Source organism: Girardinichthys multiradiatus, chromosome Y (assembly GCF_021462225.1).
Source record: "Girardinichthys multiradiatus isolate DD_20200921_A chromosome Y, DD_fGirMul_XY1, whole genome shotgun sequence".
Taxonomy (NCBI): Eukaryota; Metazoa; Chordata; class Actinopteri; order Cyprinodontiformes; family Goodeidae; genus Girardinichthys; species Girardinichthys multiradiatus.
In genome coordinates this window covers 40824284-40849667 of record NC_061818.1, presented here as the reverse complement: position 1 = coordinate 40849667, position 25384 = coordinate 40824284, and the positions used below count along the sequence as shown (strand labels likewise).

General features: G+C 44.2%; 1 protein-coding gene across 1 annotated transcript in view; it reads right to left on the bottom strand.

Annotated features, from left to right (window-relative positions):
• LOC124864110 (caskin-2-like) overlaps positions 1–25384 on the bottom strand; it is a 60731-nt gene that overhangs the window by 27718 nt on the left and 7629 nt on the right. Inside the window, exon 3 of the mRNA XM_047358740.1 lies at positions 11514–11565. Within this exon, the coding sequence (XP_047214696.1) occupies positions 11514–11565 (52 nt within the window). The remainder of the gene's footprint in view (positions 1–11513; positions 11566–25384) is intronic.

Here is a 25384-nt window from a genome sequence, read left to right as displayed (position 1 = left end):
AAACCCAGCTTGCTGATGGATATTTATGGTCCTATTTATTGTAAAATTAAATTTAAAAGAGACTTTGTGCTGAACCTGACATTTTCCTTTTGCCCTAAATGTTCATTTAAATCTCTCTGTCTGCTTCCGCCTCCTACTGGTGGGCCACTGCATATCATGGTTCTGACTGAGAGCCGCCCACAACTGTTCCAATGGCCACAAATGGCCCCCGAGCTGCTCTTTGGACACCCCAGACTTAGAAAATGAAAGGTGAAAGGTCAGGGCAACAGCGGATTTATAAAGGATTCATACTTCAGGAATAAACTGTCCTTCAGTGCTCTCATGTTCTTCTGGATAATCCTACACTGATGATGGTGGGCCCGGTTTCTGCCTCCATCAGCTGAGGCTGGAGATAAAATGTCTCCAAGTTCTTCTAATGTTCTAAGTTAACTGCTCATCCTTCCTCAGACCTTCATCCTGGAATAACATCATTGCTAAATCCCTTCTCCATCTGCTTCCTTTAATGATCCTCATCAGTTCTGCAGTTTCTAACGGACCCAGAAATCAACGAGCCTTTCTTCTAGATTACCTGTGGTGGATTATACCTGAACATCTCCACCTCTTCTGGGTTCGGTATCAACAGATTGGACGCCTTTTTAAAAGGGACAGCGCGTTGGGTTTCAGGCTGACATCACTGTAGGTGAGGATACGACCAGGATCTCACCAAGGAAACTCCTCTAATTGTTGTTGCATCACAAGGTGTGAAAGATGAAGCAGGAATAATAATTTGTCAGGAATTGGACCTTGCTTCTACATGTCCAGCAGCAGAAGATAAGGACTAAACCTGAAGCCAGTCATTATTCAGAAGGTGCAACATGAATCAGTGCTGCACACTCTGCTCTCAGACATTATTCATGGCCTTCATGCAGTCTTTCATCATGATCTCCTGATGCTGCAGTCTGAGCGGCGGCTGCTCCACATGGGTCACACGCTTCGTGTTGGAGAGAGGCATCAGAGCCCTGCTGCTCACTGCCGGCGAGCGGCTGCATGCAGAGACACAACACCGAGACTGCAGTGTGAGCGCCACCCACAGGAAGAACAAGAGATAACGCTGCTCCTGTCTGGTTCAGGCGGAGCTGGAAGGAAGTCCTGGCAGGTGTTTCAGACAGGAGCACACCTCAGAGCTGCCAGGAAACTGATCAGGACTCGCAGGATGTGTTCATAAATGAGTCACTGGGGCCTGCAGGTTCCCTTTTCACCATCTAACCAGATTTAAATTCCATCAGATGAGTCCGTTTCAAGTTCAGACAACAACCAAACGGTGGGAAACATCAGGAAGCTGGGAACATGCTGTCCTTCAAGATGTTCCTGTGCTCCACATTGATCCTTAAAGAGACAGTATGAAGATTGGAGCAACTCTAACAAGAACCCCTGAAGACTAGGAAGAACCTACAAGTCAATTTAACACCTACGTAAATGATAGAAACAAGGGTCTTCTAGTAGAACATCATCCAAACATCACGGCTGCTGCCAGCTCATGTTCTCCCCATGATGCACCCTGGTGACGCACACAGACCAGACCATCCATTTGAAGGTCCTGTGATCTTGTTCTGTTGATTACATGATCACTGTAGGAGCTTTGGGTGGAGAAGGTCAGCATGGACACCATGAGCTACAACAAAGTGGAAAGCTCTGTCATCTGGCACCTTTCTATCAGAAACAGCTCCTGCTCCAGCTGCTCTTCTGTTGGATCCTTCACATGAACCTTGGTTTTGCTTAAACCTGTGTCCATATGTCTGCTTTCCCTTATAACTTTAGGAAGGTTCTAAGCCCTGCAGACTGGGAACATCTCAAGGAGTAGCAGCTGTGGAGATGCTCTGACCAAACTGTATGGTTAGACATCTGGGTAGGTCTCCTTATGCATCCATTGTCTTCTACTGACCTGAGGTCAGGGGACATCAGGCATCCCCAGAAATCCATGTCCCCAGTTTGCCCTTGAAGATCCCAAGGTCTTCCAAGACCAGAAGGAACATCAAATTCCTGCAGTGAGGTTTGACCATAACACACAGCTCCATGTTGGAGAAAACCAAACCCAGCAAACACGGCGGTGGAGGGGTGATAATGTGGGCTTGTTCTGCAGTTACAGGACCTGGGCACCTCGAAGTCATCGAGTAGACCATGATCTCCTCAAAGTATTGTAGAGTCAATGTAAATCCATCTGTCCTCCAGCTGAAGCTTGGTCCAAACTGGGTCATCCACAGAACCATGATCCCGAACACAGGAAGCTATTTTTATATATCTTGGTTCCATCTGTTGTGTCCTAGAGATCTGAGGTCCAGTGTGGAGGTAACAGGAAAAGACTTTGTGTCTGTTCCTGAAAGATCTCAGCAGAGCACATGAGGAGCTGTATTTACTGTAACTCAGGTAGGAATGTTCACGCTAAGGTTGAAGAGCCGAGGAGCTGGATGGGATGGAACAGACCAGCGTGTCCTTAGCTGGACCCTTTGTGCTATAATATGACTGAGAAAACTCCCATCCACATGTCTCCGACCTCCCCCACAGGTAAGTGGGTCGGACTGAGAGGAAATGGACCTCCAGGCTACACGGTACCAATTAAAACAGAAGCAACAAAGAGCTGGATAAAGGCAGGGAGATGGTTTTAGTGCTCTGTTGTGTAATGCCAGCAATGGCATTCATGTGCAGCTCCGGTCCAGAAAGCGCCGAGAGCAACAACAGCAGTAATGGATGGAGAGCGGAGACGGGCCAAATCCTTGGAACCAGAACTTCAGGTTCAGCCCAAAGCGTCACATCAACACTGAAATTGATATTTCCTCTTGAGGAGGAGTTCTTCAGGCTTTCTGAAGGTCTTCAGCTACTGCAGATAAAAATGAATGAAACACAGAACATTTGTGTAGGACCGACCCGACTAGCAGAGAACCGGAAACTGTTTGTAAAAAGGGAATTTTCTCTCAAATATTTGATCAATATTATGAAAATAGAGTAAGAGAAAAGACTCCTGTCTGTCTGACGGCCGTGGATGAATCTGGGTTTAAACTGACAAAGAACAGTCCTCCAGTCAGGTTCAGTAAATTAGAATCTGGTTCTGCTGAGGCCCGTTTGTCAGATTAAAAGAACCTGTAGAAAAAAATCACCTTTAAGCAGGTATTAAACATACTTTTCATTAAGCCCACATTAAAATGTTTTATTGGTCTGATATTAATTCAATTCAATTCAATTCAATTCAAAAATACTTTATTAATCCCAAAGGGAAATTAAATAAAACCTAAACCTAACCCTAAACGCTGTGTTCTCATTGGCTGGAAGCAGAAAATCATAATTAACAGAAATAAAGGCTTGAAAACATCAGTCTGGGTTGAATTAATCCTTATAATTTTTCACTTATGAGTAAATGAGCATTTAATTATATTCTAATTTGTTGAATGTGACTGTATATGTCGGCAGTATGTGAACGGCATCGTGTCAAAACTAACCAATATGTTGCTTCATCTTCTCTTCTTCCACTCCCAGACTTGATGTTTGTTAATTTCACATATAAAATAATAACTAATAAACCTACAAAGCAGGATTATGAAACCTCTCCACTGCCTCCTGGCTCATGCATCCCACCCCAGATATGCAGCTCATGGAGTTCCCCTTAATGTCACCCTGACTGGTCCCACTAGGACCAGTTTAATGGAGCTGAAAGAAGCTCAGCTCTCATTGCTGCTTGTCATCGAGGAAGAGGAGGAGGAGGAGGAGACCCTGACGCCCCTGATGGTGGCATCTGTGCAGACTGGAATGCTTTCAATGCAGCACTCAGACAGAGAGTCACACACAACATTCCTACTGATAGTGTTCATGCACCAGCCTCGACCAATCACAGAGCTCAAAATCTTCCTCTGACTGCAGACCGGCTGCAGGAGAAGTTTATCTTTTAAAGGGAATGATGTTCTTGGTTCACACAAACACCTCCGATTGGACCTTCTACCCACTTTAACTGCTTTTCTTCAAGACTCTTTAAAATGTCCTCCCCTTCTAACCTCTGGTTCCACGCAGGCAGCGTCCTGAGATCTCCAAACCATGAGGAGCATATGACCCTCAGCATTATGCCAAAAACAAACAGATGATCTTATTCTGCTGTTTTAGGCTCATCATTTATGTTGATATTCTTAGAGTCTCTTTTTAAAAGGACGTTTTCAGAAAAAATATCGATTGTTCTTATTGGCTGTTTAATGTGACAACAAGTCTATCTCTGATTGGCTGCTCAACCCCTAAAGATAACTCCTCTCCTGGTAGCATTCAGTGCTGAGAGGAGACCTGGGTCCAGCAACTCAGGATCAGACAACCCATCCAGAAATCATGGCCAACCGAATCAGAACCAATCCTAATCCATCTGTCACATTCAGTGGGGATAAACGTTCCAGGAAGACCTTTTCTTTTGCTTTTCTTGCTTTTGCCAACAAAAACAAGAACTACCGTCAAAAAATAAATCAAACCCTGATGTTAATAAGCGAGATTCTAATGACAGATTGATGGTGTCTCCTTCTAGGAGAAACCTGAGGTGTTTCGTCACTTACTCCACATATGTTCTGCTGGAAACGCCATGAAGCCACAGTAGATCTCTGTGGGAGACTCTGAAGGGAAAAATCTGCTGAATCCGAGAAGATGATGTTTTCAAAGAACGTGTTTGTGACCCACCTGGCTCTGGTTCGGTTTTGTTTGCTCCGATTTCTGATTGGAGGATTTCTTTGTGACATCAGTGTTGATCACAACAGCAAAGAGATGGGCTGAATCATGGAACATTTACAGCTGGACCGCACAGAGTCTCTGCAGATGGGCCGAGCCTGAGAGAAGAACTGATCTCAGGTCTGATTGTGCTGCAAGTTTGACCCGTTTCTGAGAGAGAGTGCAGGAGCAGAGTCCGGCTGAGCAGCAGGAAGACTCCTGACAGCGGTCAGACTGACTGAGCTGCTAAAACCCAGAACTGAACCCTGCTTCCTGCTTTCAGTGAAGCTCCTGATCTAAAGTCTGATGGTGTTTTATGTCTGAGCGATAAAAGCTTTCCCTATAATTATAATTATTAATTAAATAGAGGTAAAAGTTCAATGCTTTGTGTACTTTTGACTTCAGAATCTAATTTTAACACTAGTTTCTGCACTGGTTTTGTAATAAAACAGCAATAATGACCAGATACAGAAACAACCAAACACTTCCCAGAGGTTGCCAGTGGGGGGCAGCGTAGGGAGGGGAAGACATTTCAGGGGTAGACATGGCAACAAGCTGACTTCCTGTGATGAAGATAGCAGGAGGGAGTACTACTTTGGATTAATTCAGACAAGCAGACAAGCCAGGGGTGAAGAGGAGGATGTTAGCACACATGGGGGGGGGGGGGGGGGGGGGGCACAGCGGTACATAAAGGAACCACTACAACAGGAAGAGCAGCTGACTGAGCAGCCAGGGGAACCCAGATTGGAATGTTTGTGGTCATTATGTGTGATCTGATCAGTGTTTAGTAGTTATTAATGATAGAAATGTAATTTCTGTGCTGTTCAGTTTTACATTTTATTCTCATTTTAACTGATCATGTTTCATCTCCTTGTTATCTGATGTAAACAAACATCATGGGGGAGGGGCTTTACCAACCTGCTCCTAGACCCCACAGATCCAGTAAGAATGGGCTGAGAATGACTCACAGGTGAATAATCAGACTGAATGAATATTTACTGGATAACATAGATGCTAGTCAGGTGCAGCTTAGAGCAGAGAACAAGTAGCACTAATTGTTCCTGGTGGCTCCAGGTCAACCTTCTCCGCAGCCTACTTCATGTTTGTTCAGAAGGTAACAGGACGGATCATCTCTACCTGCAGCGTGCTCACATGTTTAACTATGCTACATGGATCTGTGGAGCGTCTCTGAGATAAAACCAGCATCTACACTGAAAGCCAACAGGGTGCTACGTAACATCAGGAGATGTTGACAGATGCTCATTGGGTCACGTTTACCCACACCATCCGTAGAGTGGATCCAAGTGGTGATGGATGCTGCTGAAAACAATCACAAGCTTCCATTCATCACTCGGTGCCAGCAAACTGGGTTTTCACCATCAAACTGTCCAAACTCATCGACAGTTTAAATGAAATAAACACATTTCTATTCATGTTCTCTGAGGGAATCGGCCTGTTGCAGCAGCCGAGAGAACCATGACTAAATTCTGGACTGAAAAAGCAACCAGAGTCCAATAAAAACTCTGAAAGTTCTTCAGAAAACCTGGAGAACTGTTGATCCAAATTTTAGCTGATAACAGGAGAGTGGATCCCAGGAAGGATATTATAAAGAAATGAGAACTGGATGTGGAGCTTTGAATCACCAGGATCTATCCTGCTGCGCTTGAACTTTGGTCTTTCCTCCCTGGACAACAGGCCAGATCTTCCAGCACCATTCCAGCTCGGTGCTCCATAGAAACCAGTCCAAACATGGAGCCAGCCGGCCGCAGGAGACGTCACATAGACTCAAACAGTAATTTGTCTCATGACCTCCCATTATTCCTCCAGTGTTTGTTTCTCTCACACAGCAACATCAGGAAAGACAAACAGTCTCCATGGTGGACACCCAGCTGGCACAAACACCAACACCCCCCACAGCTCTGATTTGTTCCTGAAGCCACGCCCTCCTCAACTCCTGCAGGTAAACCTGGAGGGGGAGGGGCCTCACTGAAAGGTGCAGCAGGCCTGAACCTCCAGGATCAGAGCAGAAAACAGAATGCCTTCCTGTTCCATTTGAGATCCCCTCCAGCTGCGCTCTTCTTCTGCAGATCTGCTGTGTTTGCTCAGAGTTAGAAAGTAGCTGTGGCCTCCAGGAAAGCTAACAGCAACATGTATATGAAACCACCACAAACACACGGCGAGCTCAGCATTCAGAGACACGGCCCTGCAGGACGTCAAAATCCTGAATCAAAGTCTGACGGACGCTTAGGAGGAAGAAACTGGATCCTTCATCTCAATAATCAGGATCTCAAGATCAGGATATGAGAAGAACATCTGCAGCAGTGATGGAGAAAAACTAACAGCAACTTAAATAAAGTTTCCATACAACATTTCCATTCATCTCATACTCTAAAAATATAATACTCACTTTATTCATTCAAAATCTAACCTGAGATGTTCAGAAACGTGAAGAACGGAGCGATTATCAGCCGTCTGAGACTAAATGCTTCATGGTGAAAGAAGCCTGGGAGAACCTGTGGAGGCTCTGTGTGATGGAGCCACTAAACGCTGATTTTTCCTCCACACAGCAAACATCAAGCAGTGTCGAATGTTTTCTTGGAGAACTGTGCTGTGTGAGCTGTCCACAGCCTCCTCCTCCTCTCATGGTAAGATGGTTACACCTGGAACTATTCATTATCCTGTCAGATCTGACATCTTCATCCCAGCATGACCAGCATGTTGTACAGCGATCAAGCTGACTAAATGAACGTTTTAGCTTCCAAAATGATGTCTAGAATCACTTTGCCAGCTGAAGTTGGTGTTTCTTTACTTTGGCCAGCTGCTCCAGCGTTTTTCCTTTCACCAAACTTTAGCAGACATATTCACAAGTCATTTCTTCCCCCAAGTCCAGGTTAAGTCTGTAACAACTGAAATCAACATTTTCTCCTCAAATCCCCAACATCTGGGTCACATCTACCTCTGCATGGTTGTAGGTCAGAGATCTGAACCTGAACTCTTTGTCTTCTGGGCTCAATTATTACATAAAAACTGAATAATTCTCTTTAAATCTTTTACTATTTATTAACAGTTATCTTTAAATATTTTAACATTTAAATCAGCAGGCAAAACATCTGCTGAAGGCTAATTTCTATTATTTTGAAAATGGATCAAGTTTAGCTGGTTCCTCTCCTGTGGAACCAGCTCCCAGTTTTAGTCCGTGAGGCAGACACCCTGTCTACTTTTAAGGCTAGGCTTAAAACTTTCCTTTTTGATAAAACTTATAGTTAGACTGGCTTAGTTTATCCTGAACTATCTCTGTAGTTATGCTGCTATAGGTTTAGACTGCTGGAGGACATAATGACCACTTTCATTCTCTCTGCTACATTCTCATACTACTCTCCAATTTTGCATTATTTGCTGTTATTTCAGCTTTTAACTTTGTTCTCTCTTTTCTCTTCCTAGAAGCTACACCTGGCCTGGCTCTGTGTCTACCTGTGACACCTTTCTGGAGAGGGGAATCGTCCGAGCTTCTGCTGGCAACAACTTAATGCTCACCTTCTACAGATGATCCACATGACCCTGTCTTTCAGTGTTTAACCCTTTCTCTCTCCTAGACATGGCTACTGACTGAGCTTCTACTGTAACTAACTCTATGTTCTCTCTTTCAGACTCTAACCTTGAAAACTGGATCAGAGTTTATCTGTTCTTTCTTTCTAGATGAAACCACTAAAGGAGCTCACAGACTGGCTTCCTTTCACTCTTCATTTCAGGAGATGAAAACTGGTTCTAAGACTCGAGTCTCAGACCAAAAGTCCAAGTCAAGCCTCAAGTCTCTAGGGCACAAGTTCAAGTCGAGTCAGAAGGCTTTTGTTTTTGCGACTTAAGTGTGACTCAAGTCCGAGTCTCGAATTCGAGTTGCCATCTCTGGCTGGAGGAGCAGCAGCTCCACTCTTAGCTCCTCCTGGATGATGGAGCTCCTCTGAGTAAGAACTTCTGCCTGCTGTTTCCAGTGTCTCACCACAGAAACGGTGGTGCAGAACATGGCAGGTTGGTCCTTTGTGCACATCCTCACTTTGTAGCTTTCGTTGGACGGTGAGAGCAGTGCTCAGCAGACAGGAAGAACGTTGGGTCTTACAGACTTATGGATGGTTGAACACAACCACTAAAGGAATATTTATTGATTCATAAACATCTTTAAGGTCAAACTGTGTGGTTAAAGTTGTGTCTGAAGAACACAACTCCTCTATATTCTTCATCTCCGACTAGTACAGTCAGTTCTTTCTCTGCACTGACATCTACTGGTTACCGTGAGAACTGAAGTGAGTGCAGTGTGCCTGAAGAGGCAGATTAAAAGGAGATGTTGGTCATGCTGAGGCAGGTGAGGAAGTTCATTGCAGCTGCTTGGATCCAGGATCTGGTTCTTTCGGTCCTGATCCATATCTCAGGACCATAGGTGACAGACAGAATGGACCAGTACATCTTGAGCATCATGTTTAGGATCAACTTCCACTAGGGGTATCACAATATAGGTACATGGTGAATGCCCCAGCGGCTTTTAAATCTGAGGTATGGAAGCATTTTGGCTTCGTCGTGTCAAGAAACGAGAAAGAAGAAAAGGTGACGGACAAACAGACAATATGTAAACAGTGCCAGAGTACAGTGCAGCACACATCGGGAATTACGAGGAACATGAGAAGTCACTTGACAACTCAACACCCGGGAAGTGTCAAGAAAGTGTTAAGAAATTCCAGTCGGGTCAAAAAACTCTGCATGAAGCATTTACAACAGCGCTGCCTCACAACTGCGTCAAGGCTTAAGACATAACAGGATGCGTTCAAAAGGATCAAAAGGTTAATGTCTAAGCTGGAGCTTAAATATAAAATGGCATCACGATCACATTTTAGTCAAAGCGTTTTCCTGCTTTATACAGCGAGACCAAAACTGATGCCATTTATTTATTGTATAGTGACTAGGCAGTTTTGTGCCTAGGTAATTTTATTTAGGCTGTTTTTTAAATGCCTGGGTAAAGTTTATTTACTCATAGGTTAATATAGTGCCTCGGTTGCCTTCTCTTTATAAATATATGTTGAGTTGTTACTTGAACTTTTGCACTCCAGTAAAGGTTTTGAATAGAAACCTCCAATACGACAATAAAGGTTGTACCAATGAATGGTCAAAGCTTTTTATTTTGTCATTCTTGTTATTATGACTCTCCCCATAATAAATATCGTATCGTGAGGTTCATATCGTGATAATATCGCATCGTGAGATGTGCATATCGTGACACCCCTAACCTCCACAGACCAGAGCTATGCCCATATTGCCACAGATGAAGCTCTGATCCATCTATCCATCTCCAGCCTCATCCTGCCATCTCTCAGGAACACCAAGATGCCTGAACTGCTCTGTTTAAGACAGACACTAGGAACCGGATGAGACACTGCTACAGGGCATGGTTTGAAGACACCAACATCATCTGCAAAAAAGGCAGAGATGAGACACTGATGCCCCAACCCAAAACCAGAGATCTCTGCAGTACTCCCACCAGAACACATGCAGGACAAGGTCAGAAGCCTTCAGCAGGACCACAAAAAATACGAAGACTGGAAAAAGGCCCACCATCACCACGACAGATCAGCACGAGGATAAAGATCTGGTTTGCTTTGGAATGCCTCTACATTCCTCTTGAATCTGATCTTTAACCATAGATCTGTGCCTGATCTCCAACAGCTGAGAGATCAGTGGGAACCCCTGAAGCCACAACGCACCTTCTGGTCACACAGACTCTTAGTCAGATGATTTATTGGTGTACCAATGGGTTTAGATGTTTTATCACCACCAAATCTCATTGAAGCTTCTTCCTGCTCTGCGTGACTCCTTTCAGTCACTTTTCTAAAGCTGAACTGTTCAGCTAAACTTTTTAGATCTTCATCTCTCCAGTTAGTCCTCTCAGTGTTGATCCCCATCTGTCTCATCCAGTAAACCCATCAGTGCAGCATTGAGATGTCTGTCTTCTTTGTAAGCACACACATCTTGATGGTCTGAGTCCTGCCCCCTGACCTCACAAGCCTAACCTCTCAGCCCTCTGAAGGACCAACAAAGGAGCTTGACCCTTGATGGAGTCTGAGGACCTAGGACTGCCTCTCAGACTGTTTTGTTCCTCTGACGTGAAGCTGAAAGGCTCCACTGCTGATCCATGAACCCATCACTGCTGAGGTGCCTCTAACCACCAGAACCATCTTTACGAAGCTGCAGATCTGAGGCAACGAAAGCAGAGCTGAGACGTAACCCAGGACGGAGATAGGATGAAGATGTTTGGGAGGAATGAAAGATCCAACTTAATAAAACTTCTGGGTCCGGATAATTAAACTGAATCTAAAACATTCCGAGAACCGGGATAATCTAAACCTTCTGAACCGAAAAAAAAACCCAAACTAAGCAGCAGAACAGATAAAACTGTTTTAAAATAAACATTAAACCCATTATAGGATCATTTTAAGAGAATTATTATCAACTGATTTCTGAATAGTAATAGTTATTATAATTAACATTTAGTTTAGAAATCAGAATACATTTTTATTTCATTTTCTGAATTTTAACCAGCAGGATGATGAATTTAGGAACAAGACAAAATAAATACATCTAGAGGGAAACAAACTGTGCGCAATAAAAAAGCTCCGATTCAAAAATACTCAGAAATATGAAATAAATAAATTCATGAAAACCATGAAAAAAAATCATCTTTAAAGAAATGATTAGAAATGTAATTAACGACATGAATGAGACACGAACTCTGATTCTGGTCTCTTCATGTCGACTCCTTCACTCACCCGTCTGAGTCCTGGTAGTTGATGTTCAGCCTCCTGGTGGAGCCCAGCAGCTCTGGAAAACAGAAAATTCCCAGTTGGATTCAGAGATCTGGACCATCAGGAACAACCGTAGGACAACAGCTGGATAACATCAGGAAATGAATATTTCTAATGATGTTAGTTGAACAAGATAAGATGTTTGCTCCGGATAATTTCACTGGTTATGATCCAAATAAAAACTATTTTGGGGACTCAGGTTTAGCTTAAACCGGCTCAATTATGGTTGAGGTCCAAACACACCCTCCATTTCTGCTACCTGTATGACCCCTTCTCTTTTCCAATGGTTATAATCAGTCTGACAGAGAGAGGTATCCCAATCCTGGTGGTTTTTAGTAGAACAATGACCATCAGTGAGCTCTAGATGGATAAACTGTCTACTTTTAAGGCTAGGCTTAAAACTTTCCTTTTTGATAAAGCTTATAGTTAGAGTGGCTTAGTTTATCCTGAGCTATCTCTGTAGTTATGCTGCTATAGGCTTAGGCTGCTGGAGGACATAATGACCACTTTCACCCTCTCTTCTACATTCTCATACTACTCTCCAATTTTGCATTATTTGCTGTTATTTCAGCTTTTAACTTTGTGTTCTCTTTTTTCTCTTCCTAGAAGCTACACCTGGCCTGACTCTGTGTCTACCTGTGACACCTTTCTGGAGAGGGGAATTGTCCGAGCTTCTGCTGGCAACAACTTAATGCTCACCCTCTACAGATGATCCACATGACCCTGTCTTTCAGTGTTTAACCCTTTCTCTCTCCTAGACATGGTTACTGACTGAGCTTCTACTGTGACTAACTCTATGTGCTCTCTTTCAAACTCTAACCTTGAAAACTGGCTCAGAGTTTATCTGTTCTTTCTTTCTAGATGAAACGACTAAAGGAGCTACATTCATTAACATTTACCTTTCCTTCCCATAGAAAGTACTCCTGGATCAGTGCTTCTTTGTTCTCTTTGTGTCTCTGCTCTGTTCTCTCAACCCCCCAGTCGGTCGTAGCAGATGGCCGCTCACACTGAGCCTGGTTCTGGTTCTGGTGGAGGTTTCTTCCTGTTAAAAGGGAGTTTTTCCTCTCCACTGTCGCTACATGCATGCTCAGTATGAGGGATTGCTGCAAAGTCAACACCAGTGACTGTCCACTGTCTCTACATGCTCATCCAGGAGGAGTGAATGCTGCAAGTCACTGACTGGATGCAATCTGCTGGGTTTCCTTAGATAGAAAAACTTTTTATCCAATTTGAATAAATAACTGAATCTGACTGCACTGTTCAATGGTTAGGATTAATTGGAATGTATGAACCTGACTGTTGTGAAGAACCTTGAGACGACATGTGTTGTGAATTGGAGCTATATAAATAAACTGAATTGAATTGTGATTTTATTTATTTTCTTTTATTTAAACAGGTGGTCTTATTTGGTAGAGTGACCTGTAGCATCACTTCCATAAAATAACACAATCATAAAACATTACCTTCACCTTTAAAATGGAACAAAGTCAAGAACGAACCTAACGAAAACAGAAATGATAATCAAATGTCCCAGAGGGATCCAGCCGGACAATTTTAAGTCTTGCTGCAGTGGGATTCCAGGAAGACGGAGCAGAACAGGAGAAGGCCTTTTCCAAAACTCTGTGCAAACTGAGGGAACACTGAAAGAAATAACATCCTGGGAGAGTAGCTGTGACGGTCTTTGTGACATCCAAGAGTGTAGATAACAGACGCTCAAGAACCAACGTTGAAGACTTTGAATGACAATAAATTATTGTGTCATCAGCATATAAATGCATACCTCAATAACATTATTAGCATAAACTGAAAACAGTTTAGGACCCAGAATGGATGGAGCCTTGTGGGACACCTTTCATGATTTTCATGTAATCTGAAGACAGACCACTGTGTTTTACACACTGTTAGAGTCCCGACAGACAGTTTAAAAACCCTCCAACTGGTTGCTCTGAAAGACTGACCTCTGAGAGCTTCTGACAGAGGATCAGAGGAATGATCTACAAGAGATCCTTGGAGAAGTCAATGAAAAGGGCAGCACAGTAGTCTCCAGCATCCAGAGCTTCTACAATATGATTTAATGCTCTAGTGATGCTGTTACAGTGCTGCGTTGTTTCCTAAAGCCAGGCTGATAAAAGGTTTGATAAAATCAGGTTATCTTTAAGTTGGTCATTTACTGACCTTTCCAGGACCTCAGCTAAAACACAATATTTAGAAATGGGGCAAAAGTTATTTAGAGCAGGTGGATCGTCACCTTTCAAGAGAGGAAGAACAGAAGCTGTCTTCCACACATCTGCAGTGAAAGGTTAAAGATGTGTGACACAGGCTCTACTATGATGTCAGCTGCCAGACGTAAGCATGGAGGAAGGATAGCTGCATTTAAGGCTGCTTGTGTCGGTGCTTCCCGCAAGCAGTCTGATTAAATGGATTTATTATAATAACTGAGCTATTCTGCACAGGAGCTGATCTCAGGTCAGTCTGTTGGTGGAGTCAGTGAACGTCTAACAGGAGCCTCTGGGCCCTCATGATTGTCACATGTGAAGTTCTGCAGAGTTTAACTGTCAGGACTTCCAGCAGGTCAGACAGCAACATGGCTCCCTGCAGACGAGTCGCCAACAAACGTGATCGCGCCTCCGACAATCGGAGCGTTTGAAGTGTCTGCAGTCTCAGCAGGATTCCCTCTGGGATCACAGAGCTGGCTGCTTTGATAATGACCTGGATTTTAGGATTCCTGGGAATAACTCAGCAGAAAAACACAGAACCAGAGATGCAGCGAAGGAGAGATGGAGGAGGGCAGCACTGACTGCTGTGAAAGCATATCACTGCCTAGAAGAATGTCATCTACAATAAACCCATCAACAAATCCACCTTTTTGTTAAAAGTCCTCCCTAGCCAACAGTCAGAGCCTGAAGATCCTGCAGAGACACAAACTCTATAGCTTCAATCTCTGAGCCCATACTTTCTAGAAGCAGATGTTCTGAGATCTTTTTCTCCTTCTGTTAGCAAAGGTTCCCTCCAAAGAGAAGCTGCAGCATCATCACTTTACGTCCAAACAGCCTCACATGCAGGAAACTGCTGCTGAGAACATTACAGCTGAAGAACAGACTTCTGGAGCATCAAGAACTTCAAGCTGAGAGGTGCTGCAGAGAAGACACCCAAGAGGGACCAGCAAGCTGGGGGACTGTCTCTATCTGAAGAGGGTGCTACAGATTCCTGCTCCCACCGATGCAGAGCTTGCTTAGCATTGGCAGCAGGTGGATGTGAGGGTATCTCCACGCACAGTGAGATGAAGAACTTTGAGATGTTAATGGCCCTGAAGGACAGACTAAATTCCAGCAGGAAAAGCATTGATGGACATTAGAAGCTCCTCCTACTCCCAACGACCTAAAAACAGTTTGGTGAAGATCTGTGGGTTTCCCAGGGTTTCCCGGAGCTCTGTGTCACAAGGCTAAGGTGATAACAACGTGGCTTATAGCTCAGAACATGTACATGCTGGACCTGTGGCCAGGAAACTCCTCAATCTAAACCACAGTAAGAACTGAACCCACTAAACTGGTCCAGAGGTCCACTAACCAGCAGGCCAGACAGAAGTCCTGTTAGGATGAAGAAGAATCAACACTCTGAGCAGAGCACCAAGCGCTCATGGAACACCTCTCCAAACTTCAGTCATCTTCACTGGCTTCCAGTTAGACGTCTCTCTGAACATCTCCTTAAAAACCAATGAAGCAGCAACTGCAGCTAATCAGAAGGAGACAAACTTCAGGAAACTTCAGGCTACAATTTATTTGGTCACTTCAGTAGTTTGACCTCCTAATAAATATTTGAAGCCTCAAATAGTCTTGACGTTTCATCTCCAAAGAGCTCCAGAGGAGTTTCTGGGTCCCTCTGTGATATTCTGCAGGGCAGTGAACTTGAACTCCAGCATGGACCACCTAAAATGCTCCTTACCATTTAAATCTGAGGCTTTTGTCTTTGGATTGATGTATTTTAGGAACCAGGACATTTATTCTAGAGGAATAAGGAGGCAACCTGAAGCCACCATCATCTGCTGCACATTTTCTCAGAGTTATTTCTGCTGCTGTTTATGGAGCTGCAGACTCCTCCAGCTGAACGCTCGACATCCTGCAGATCTGCGGCCACAAGAATGCACCGCAAGGAGGAGGAGGTTCTGCAGCAGTTGTGTAAGCCCGTTTGGGCTGAAACAGAATCTGTAGTAAAAAAGTCTGCAGCCTAAAATTAGACGGCTCTGATTACAGGTCTGCGGATCTTTTTTGTTTCTCAGCTGGACTGGAGACAAAGAAGCGAAATGATGTGGTGCAGCATGCAGACCCAACACACGCTCTTGCTTTCAATCTGGGTTTTCTTTTACAGGGTTCTGGCCACGCTCCAATCACAGCACCGTCAGAAAGTTCCACTCAAACTCAGCAGCTCCGTCTCTGAAGGTTTACACAGCAAATCACAGCCTGATACTAAACCAGCCGTCTGGTTAGAGAAGCAGAGCTGTAAAGATCTCAGAACATCTTGATCTGGTCAGAACCAACATGTTCTGATGAATACATGACCCGATGGTTCCTACTCAAACATCACAACACAAGTAGAGGCAGAACACTTCAGACTTCTGGGTTCATCCAGCTAATATGACCAAACAGGAAGAATATTCTGCACAATAATCCTGTTTACGTGTAATTCAGCAGATGTTTATTCCATTTTGGCTTCAGGTTTTCACACATGGACAGACCTGATGAAAGCACAGATGGGTCAGTTTGGATCAGTACCTTCATGCAGCAGCAGTGCTGAACCAGCATGTAACATTGGGGGTTCGATGAGAATCTTTCCAGCAGCTCAGCCTCAGATCCTGAACATCCACCCCTAAAGAGATAATGTCTGAATATCAGAAACAGTACTGCTGATGCCACGCCGAGGCCCGATTGGGTCATTTTCAAACAATAAAAGCTGAGAGTTCATGAACTCTCTGAGGTTTTGTCCTTCCCGTCCCTCTGGGCCATGCTGCTGTTTGATGGAGTCACTCAGAGGTTTTGTTTGATGCAGCAGGCCCATTTGAAGACGCAGGCAGCGGTACTCCTCCCCTCTCAGGCCTTCAGAGCCTGGAACAGGAGAACTCAGCAGACCCTTTAATCTGCCGACTGAATGAGGACAATGTTCTACTGAGATGGAGATTACTGGTCTTCATGTCTTCTATGAGGTTTGTCTACCAAACTGGACCACAGCCAGGCCGACTGGTTCTATCATCTCGCCTCCATGGTGGACAACAGATGGACAAGTTTAGGTTCAACAGAGTCTGTCGACATTCACAGAAGAGAACATTTGTCTTTCAGATTCTACTTTTGAAGTCCTGCAGCGTCGCCTCAGAAACCCAAACGTCAACTTCCTTCAGTCAGAAATTAGGAACTCATAACGAAGAAGCTGCTGACTGGAAGTGCTCAGTCACAGGTTGCTATGGGGATTCCCTGGACATGTGGAGATGAAGCTGTGGCCATGAAGGGATGTTAAATCCAAAAGGTTCAGAATATTTCACCGGGTCAGAACCTTTACCACAGTCTAAGCTGAACATTCTGTGAATAAATCTCAAACATAAACTGTGTTTACGGAAAAACTGGGAAACGGATCAGAATGATATCTGGATCAGGAAAAGTCCAACTTTCTGAGACTTGGTAGAACTTTAAATCATGGTTCTGATGACACGGGTGGCTGAGATATGGAGGAAAGCCCATTTTGGAGTAAAAACTTCAAATGAAATCACACAAGGAGCGGGAATAAAATGTTTGAGTTTAGGAAGTCTGGTTCTCAGCCTTCGTCTCTTTCGCTCTGTGACTCGCTCCCAGGGAGTGTTGCTCCCCCTGGGAGGGGCCAGGAGCCAAACAATGGCCCCCGCCTCCTGCTCCGTTTAACAATAGTGTTGGGAAAGGAAGTGCAGCAGGGGACCTGCTCCACACATCAGTCGCCTCCATCAACAGACCGCCACGCCCTCCTGTCCCGCGACACCAAGTCACGGTCAGGTTACAGACCAACGCCCTGCACACTCCATCGTCCTGGACTCACTTCCTGACAGGAACATCCGAGCTGAATGGATCCCGATTAGTGGATCCGATTTCACTGGTGGTTTTCAGGTTCACCTTCTAAACGGTCATGATGCTGTTTGAGCTTCATGGTCTGAAATGAGATCTCTTAGATCTTTGCCCTCCACTTGTTCAGTTAATTGACATTTGAACAGATAAATCAGCCAAAGTCCAAAGAAGATCCTGAAGAACTGCTGATCCAGATCACTATAATGGAGTCCAGGAACGCCTGGATAATGGGAGGGAAAACTAGAGGTAATCAGGACTGGATCAGAACTGAGCTGAGCTTCTCTCCAGCTTTGTGAGGAGAACCAGCTGATAAAACCAGCGTCATAGTAAAAACAGAGCTGATAAGACGGGCCTCGTTCCTGAAGGCTCCGACTCAACGCTCCACAGGATCAACGGGAATGTAAACAACATGCACCACAAAGAGGTCACTGAGAGTTCAGGAGTGAGAAGAAGAAGAAGTAGGGAGGAGTTAAACTGGGAGAAGATTCTTTTAATAAAACTCAGAAGAAGGTTACAGCAGCTTGATCAGAAGATGAGGTGGAAACCTTCAACATGTGTTCAGTGAGGACCTCAGTCAGTAGCAGAGATGAGTCCTCCCAAACCCAGGCAACACCTCCTTTTACTCAAACAGCAGAACTGACTGAAGAACATCTATGGAACCGGATCAGGTAGAAGCTTAATAAAGATCCAGACCGGTAATAATAAACATCTCTACATACTGGAAACCCAGGTCTTCTACAGGATATAGGATTTACCAGAGCCGTCAGACCTTTCCACGTTTCCCAGTTATTTAGAACATAACGAGGATCCTGCAGATATTTGTCCATTGCGTTTTGTTTTCAATTCACCACATGTCCACTACAGTTAGGACTCGGAGACAGGAAGTATGTCTAGAAGACTGGTTAAGACCTTTCAATCCAAGAACCCAAGAAGTGTACAAGCTGGTAGCACGGTAGTGGTGGTATCATAATAGGGGCGGTCAAATATCCTGCCAGGCTTGCTGATGGCCCCTAAGCTGTGTTGTTAAGGGAAACATCAATCAAGTATTAGTAAATGTGTGTACAGAGCTGTGAAAAAGTATTTACCCTCTAACAGATTTCTTCTATTTTTGCTTTTTTTGTCCCGTTTAAATGTTTCAGATCAAAGATAAAATCAGACAAACATAACCGGAGCAAAAACAAAAAGTCGTTTTAATGATTTCATTTATTATGGAAAAAAATCTCCCCGAACCCCCTAAACCTAATAACTGGTTGTTCCTCCGTCTGCAGCGGCAGCTGTTACTGGTACCGAGTCTTTAACATCACCGTGGAGGAACTCTGACCCACTCTGCACTGCAGAACTGATTAATTAATTAATTAAGTTGGAGGGTTCTCCAGCAGGTACGGCTTCTTTAAGGTCATGACACAGCATCTCTATCAGATTTAAGTCCAGACTTTGACTAGACCATTTTAAATTTGTTGCTTTTTGATGTATTCAGAGTTGGACTTGTTGGTGATCATTTGACCATTGTTCCGTTGTAGAACCAGTGTTCTTGAGCTTGGAGTTACAATTTGATGTGCAGCATCTCCTTCAGGATTTTCTGCCAGAGGGTTAGATGAGGCACTGTGTCTGATGGTGAGAGGAAAGTCTTCCAACATTTGTCCAAATGAACAGTTTCGCTAACTAATGTCAGCATTTTCCCTCCAAACGTCCTGAACTCATGTTAGTAGCGAGTGTTAGGAGAACCAGAATAAACCCTGCTAGCTAAACGTAACTTAGTGAGAGAATCCATCATTTCAGGAAACAAACAGTAACCTGACAGATGAACAAACCCGATCAGGAAGGCCGGAGTTACTGACAAGATGATGAATCAGGGAGACCCAGTTCTTCCCCGGCTGTGATCAGAGTGTGCAGAGCTTTGTGCGCTCTGCATGCAGGCCTGACGCTCGTGTTGACTAATGGAGCGAGATGGGAAGGCAGGACTTGGATGTGTGGTCAGAGCTGACAGAGCTGAGCAGCTGCAGGGCAGAGCAGCAGGAAGATCCGGCTCACGCCTTCAGGAGTCGACATGCAAAACGCCCAGAGGGTTAAAGAGGAAGAGCTGCAACTCTGGGATGAAGATGGTGCAAAAGACTAGCAGCAAGACACCAAACTCCTGCAGATTCATCACCAAGATAAAAATCTCCACCCCAGGAGAGGAAGATCTGAGCTGCAGGAAGTTCAGTAGTGATGATCTCATCGCCTGCTTGTTCCTCAAAGAAAAAGATCTTTCAGAACTTCTCAGAGCTCAAAGGAACGACTTCTAACGAACAAATCCCCCTGAAATCAAGATGTTCGAGAGTCCAGAGTGAAGATATTTCCTGATGAGATGATTTTTATGAAATTGAATAAAATTATGATGTCTTAAAGAAAGATTCGCTCAGAGCAGATGCAGAGACTTTCTTTGTGCCATGATGAGGCAGAACAGCTGAGCCACCTGCTCCACATGCTGTTTGTTGGTCCTTCACACGTCTCTTTGAACCCTGAAGACCTCAGACACCAGCTCTGATCCGACAGCAGCAGTTCTGAACGTTCTGCAGATCAAATGGCTCAGCAAAACTCCAACCAGCATACATGAGTCCAAAATAAGGGCTTCAGAGCTGCAACATCTTCTTCACGTTAATCCTGTTTCTACACCTGCTCATTTCCTCATCATGAAGCTTCCACTGAAACCTTCCTGCATTCTTCTTGCGTCCACAACTTTTAGTGTTGAGTTATAAATAAACTGAAGCAGGACCCTGGAGATGCGTCTGCTGCCGTTTGAAAGGGTTTCTTACCACCAAGAACTAGTGAGAGCCTGGGAATCTGTTCCTGAAGATTTCTTAAAGAGATGAGAAGAAAGTTCGTCTGAATCAAAGACTGCTCATAGTTTTTTCTACAGACGTCTGACTGTGTGTGAATAAAGTCAGAGGAGGAGAATCTATCTTAGAAGATCTGCAGGTGAAATGTCCTCTGGTTGGTTGTGGATGACGAGTACACAGCTGCTGTGTACTCGTCATCCACAACCTGGTTAACAGTCAGCTGAAACCCTGGTGGAGACTCCTCAGGTTGTCCAGTTGGGCTGGCAGCAGGGACCATGTGGACGTCTTCAGGAGATGGATTGCTGGTGGAGAGGTGGCAGCTGTCTGAGAGCTGATGGTGTTTGCTTGCTAAAGTCTGCAACACAAACTATCAGCAACCTGTTAATTATGGAGCTGCTGTCCTAAAGGAAAGACCATGTACAGCGAGAAAAGAACCGAATAAAGGACTAAAAATACCAAATGTCCGGTTCTGTTCACTGGTTTGGTTTCTTTTATGGCTTTTTATGGATATCATACAAACGTAGATCTGCTGTTTCACAATGCAGGTTTCACTTCAACTTCTAAACCTTACATTAGTCGTAATTATCCAACTATTGCTGAATTTCAGAACGCAGCACATTCCCAATTCTTCTCCGAACACTCATAGCTGATAGAGACTTTTAGATCCTAAATTGGGATTAAATCACGATAACACACTCTGGTCTGAGGTAAATCTAGTGTTCCTGGCCTCCCCCATTCTGGAGTGTGTTCAGACTTGAAACTCAGTGTTGGAATGACGTCTGAGAAAGAAAAACAGGAAACATCTCAGCTTCATGCTGTCTGCAGAGAATAAAGGTCAGATTTCTCTAACCGTCGTCTCAGTCGAAGCCAGATTCAAGTGATTGCAGCTGTTATATATGAGAGGAATCTATGTGAGTTCTATTACCTGGGTTCTACTAACCGGGCTCAGTATGTTATATAATTGTAATAAAGAGACTTCAGTTTCTGAAGGATTTAAACATCTGAATGATCAGAGTTCTGTTGGACTCGCTGCTATCGGCTAAAATCCTGTTTTCTGGTTTTTTTCAGTGATTTTATGTTAATTTAACTAGAAAACCGGAACAAACTGTGTCTCTGTGACAAACTGCCGAAAAAGGTCAAAGGTCAGTTTTACACTGAAAGCTGTCTCTACGTATCTGGGCTTCATTCAACTTTTATTTTTGTTCAGGTTCTGATCCTGGCGCTCCCATTGAAGTTCTGTTTGATTTTCTGTCCCCAAAGACTAAAACAAGAGGAAACATCTGATGATGCTGACTTTTTGCCCTCAGAACAGCGCCACCATGTGTCCAGACCAGATCCGGTGTTCTGCCGTCCAGCTCTTCTTTGGGTCGGTCCGTCACAGAAACACACAGAGGTTGAAGGGTGGAACATGTCAGCGGACCAAGTACAAGACCCTGCTCAGAGCCCAGTGTTCCCATGAACTGGACTCGGATGATGTGGGCGTGTTCTGTTCCTCTTCCTGTCTGAAGCTAAAACAAGAAGCACCGCTGCTCTCCACACGTATTGTTCTGATGTTCCTCTGATGACTGTTCCTCCCCGGGCCCGCTGCATGTGACTGAGAACGACCACCTGGAGGACAAGCTGAGGGGAAGTGAGCGGCGCCAGGCCCGGACTATTTTACCTTCAGCTTATTTCTTTCTTAGAACCAGAAATCAGAAACTTTAAATAACTGAAAGAACTCTTCTTTCTGAGTGAAGCCTCAGCAGCCAATCAGGAGGAACCACCGGAAGCCTTAGACGGATAGATAAATAAATAAATGTAAAAGCATTAAAAATAAAAAGAATTTTAAAAACAAATCCTCTAAATTTGATTTAATGAGATTTTTAATGTTTTCTACATATTTATCCTCTGTTAGATCAAACTAAATTAAACACCTGTTTAAGAATCCAGACCCATTAAAAATAAGTTACATTTCTGATTTTCTGCAGACTCCAGATCGGTCATTCAGACTGAATGGTTTTAACTGACGCTTGTGTTAAAACTCTGGATGCACCATTTAAACCGATTATCTGAATACACATTTATACTTCTGGATGTACATTTCTTGATAAGCTGTCATCTGTTGCTATGAGTCCGCTATGCTGGGAATTGCCCCTCTGACAGACGAATCAAGGAATATTCTGCTCCATACGAGGAAGACACACTTTAAAGTACAGGAAGGTTACAAGCAGGTCAGATCAACATCTGTAAATCCAGAGATTCCTTCATTCATCTATCAAGAGTTTATCTGAAGCTGGGAATAAAGACAGCAGGTTCTGGAGGGAAACCCAGGTTCTGAAACTCTTCTGGGAAGGATTTCCACAAGGTTTTGCAGTGAGTTTAGGGGAATTTTTGACCGTTCTTCTTGAAGTGCTTTTATAAGGTCAGACACTGATGCTGGACGAGAAGATCTAGTCTCCGCTCTAAATCAACCCAAAGATGTACTGTTGGACTAAGAGACCATCCAACAAATTGTTCCCGCAGAGCAGAGAGAATAAGACGTATCCTGGTCTGATGAAGAGAATTAGACCCAACCATTGTCCTCCCTCCACCAAACTTTACTTTTGACACAATGCAATCTGAAGGCCACATGAAGTTAGGAGCTCTGAGATTGGACTTGGCCCTTCCACTCTGCAGCTGAGTTCCTGTTTGCAGCCTCATTAAAGGATTTTTACACCTGTGGTCAAGGAAGTGAAAACACTAGGATTCAGTGATCTGGAGGAGTGTCTCAGAACCTTTGGCAATATAACCTTCCAGTGGGTTCTGGGTCTCCTCCCAGTGGCATCCCAGTGACATCCTGGAAAACCTCCTGAAGGAGGCATCCAGGATGGACCTCCTCAACAGACTCATTCCAATGTGGAGGAGCAGCAGCTCCAGTATGAGCTCCCAGCAGATGATGGAGCTCCTCTCTTTATTTCTGAGGCAGATCCACAGAACCTCACAGAGGAAGTTCATTTCAGCTGCTGGGATCCAGGATCTGGTTCATTTAGTCGGGATCCATGTCTCAGGACCATAGGTGAAAGTTGGGAAGTAAATGGATCAGTAGATCTAGAACTTCCCCTTTGGGCTCAGCTCCTTCTTCACCACCACAGACTAAAGCATCTTACTCCAGATGAAGATCATATCATGAAGACACTCTTAATATTCATTCCTTTCTTTGTATTTCCTCTTCTCTTCTGTTTTATTTTTATTTGTGGATCTTGAATTTTTTTAATTTCTGCAGCTGACGTGTAATCTTCCAGCTCTGACATGAGTCCCTGAATGCATCCTCCTCCTCCCATGTTTCCCTCTGTAATAACATCTCAGATTATTTATGGAGTGTTTTTGCTTTAATTTATTCCATAAAAACGTCTTGCCAAAGAAATATGTTAAAAAATGCAGATCTAATGAGGGAGCTGCAGGGAATGCTGAATTTTTTACCACCTAATTGAAGTTTTAATGACATTAAAACCTACAAGAACAAATCTGTGATTCAGATTGAATTTCTTTTCAAATATCTGACAGGAAGCTTTAAAGTCTGGCTGACATAATGATGTGAAACTCCAGATTCGTCACAAACTGAACTTCTCCGTTCTGCTGTCAGGATTGTGACTTATAGGTTCTGATTTGAGCGGTTCCTCCTCAGAGCATGAGAAGAATTCCCAGCGCTCTAATTGAGGTCAGCTTGGTGGTGAAGAAGCTTCCCTGCAGATCCTCAGCTGGTGCAGGAGCAGCGTTCAGCTGATGAAAGGCGCAGAGAGCAGCCCCCCCCCCCCCCAGGTCCCGGAGCTGTCTAAGTGCCAGCCATTGTCCGAGCAGCAGAGAGCGTCTGAATGAGGCGCTGATGTCATGCTGCTGGAATGTTATCCCCGGAGCAACACCTTCCATCCCCTTTTCTAAGCTGGAATCCGACTCCAGAGAAATCCAACTTTCCATGTTAGAGCCACTGAACAGTTTTCCAGAGGCTGAGAAGTAAAAGTGCGCGAGTGTTCAGATCACAGCTTCTCTCCTTTTCTTCTCAACCTAAAATCCTTCAGCTTCACTAAAAACTTCAGGATCATTTCAGGATTCCCACAGATTTCCTTTACAGACAGAAAACTCCAGGATGGATGATGGATGGATGGATGGATGATGGATGGATGGATGATGGATGATGGATGGATGATGGATGATGGATGGATGATGGATGATGGATGGATGGATGATGGATGGATGATGGATGATGGATGGATGATGGATGGATGATGGATGGATGGATGGATGGATGGATGATGGATGGATGATGGATGGATGGATGGATGGATGGATGGATGGATGGATGGATGGATGGATGGATGGATGGATGGATGATGGATGGATGGATGGATGGATGATGGATGGATGATGGATGGATGGATGGATGATGGATGGATGATGGATGGATGGATGATGGATGGATGGATGATGGATGGATGGATGGATGGATGATGGATGGATGATGGATGGATGGATGGATGGATGATGGATGGATGGATGGATGATGGATGGATGGATGATGGATGGATGGATGGATGATGGATGGATGGATGATGGATGGATGGATGATGGATGGATGGATGGATGGATGGATGATGGATGGATGGATGGATGGATGGATGGATGATGGATGGATGGATGATGGATGATGGATGGATGGATGGATGGATGATGGATGGATGGATGGATGGATGGATGATGGATGGATGGATGGATGGATGGATGGATGGATGGATGGATGATGGATGGATGATGGATGGATGATGGATGGATGGATGGATGGATGATGGATGGATGGATGATGGATGATGGATGGATGGATGGATGGATGATGGATGGATGATGGATGGATGGATGATGGATGGATGGATGGATGGATGGATGGATGGATGGATGGATGGATGATGGATGGATGATGGATGGA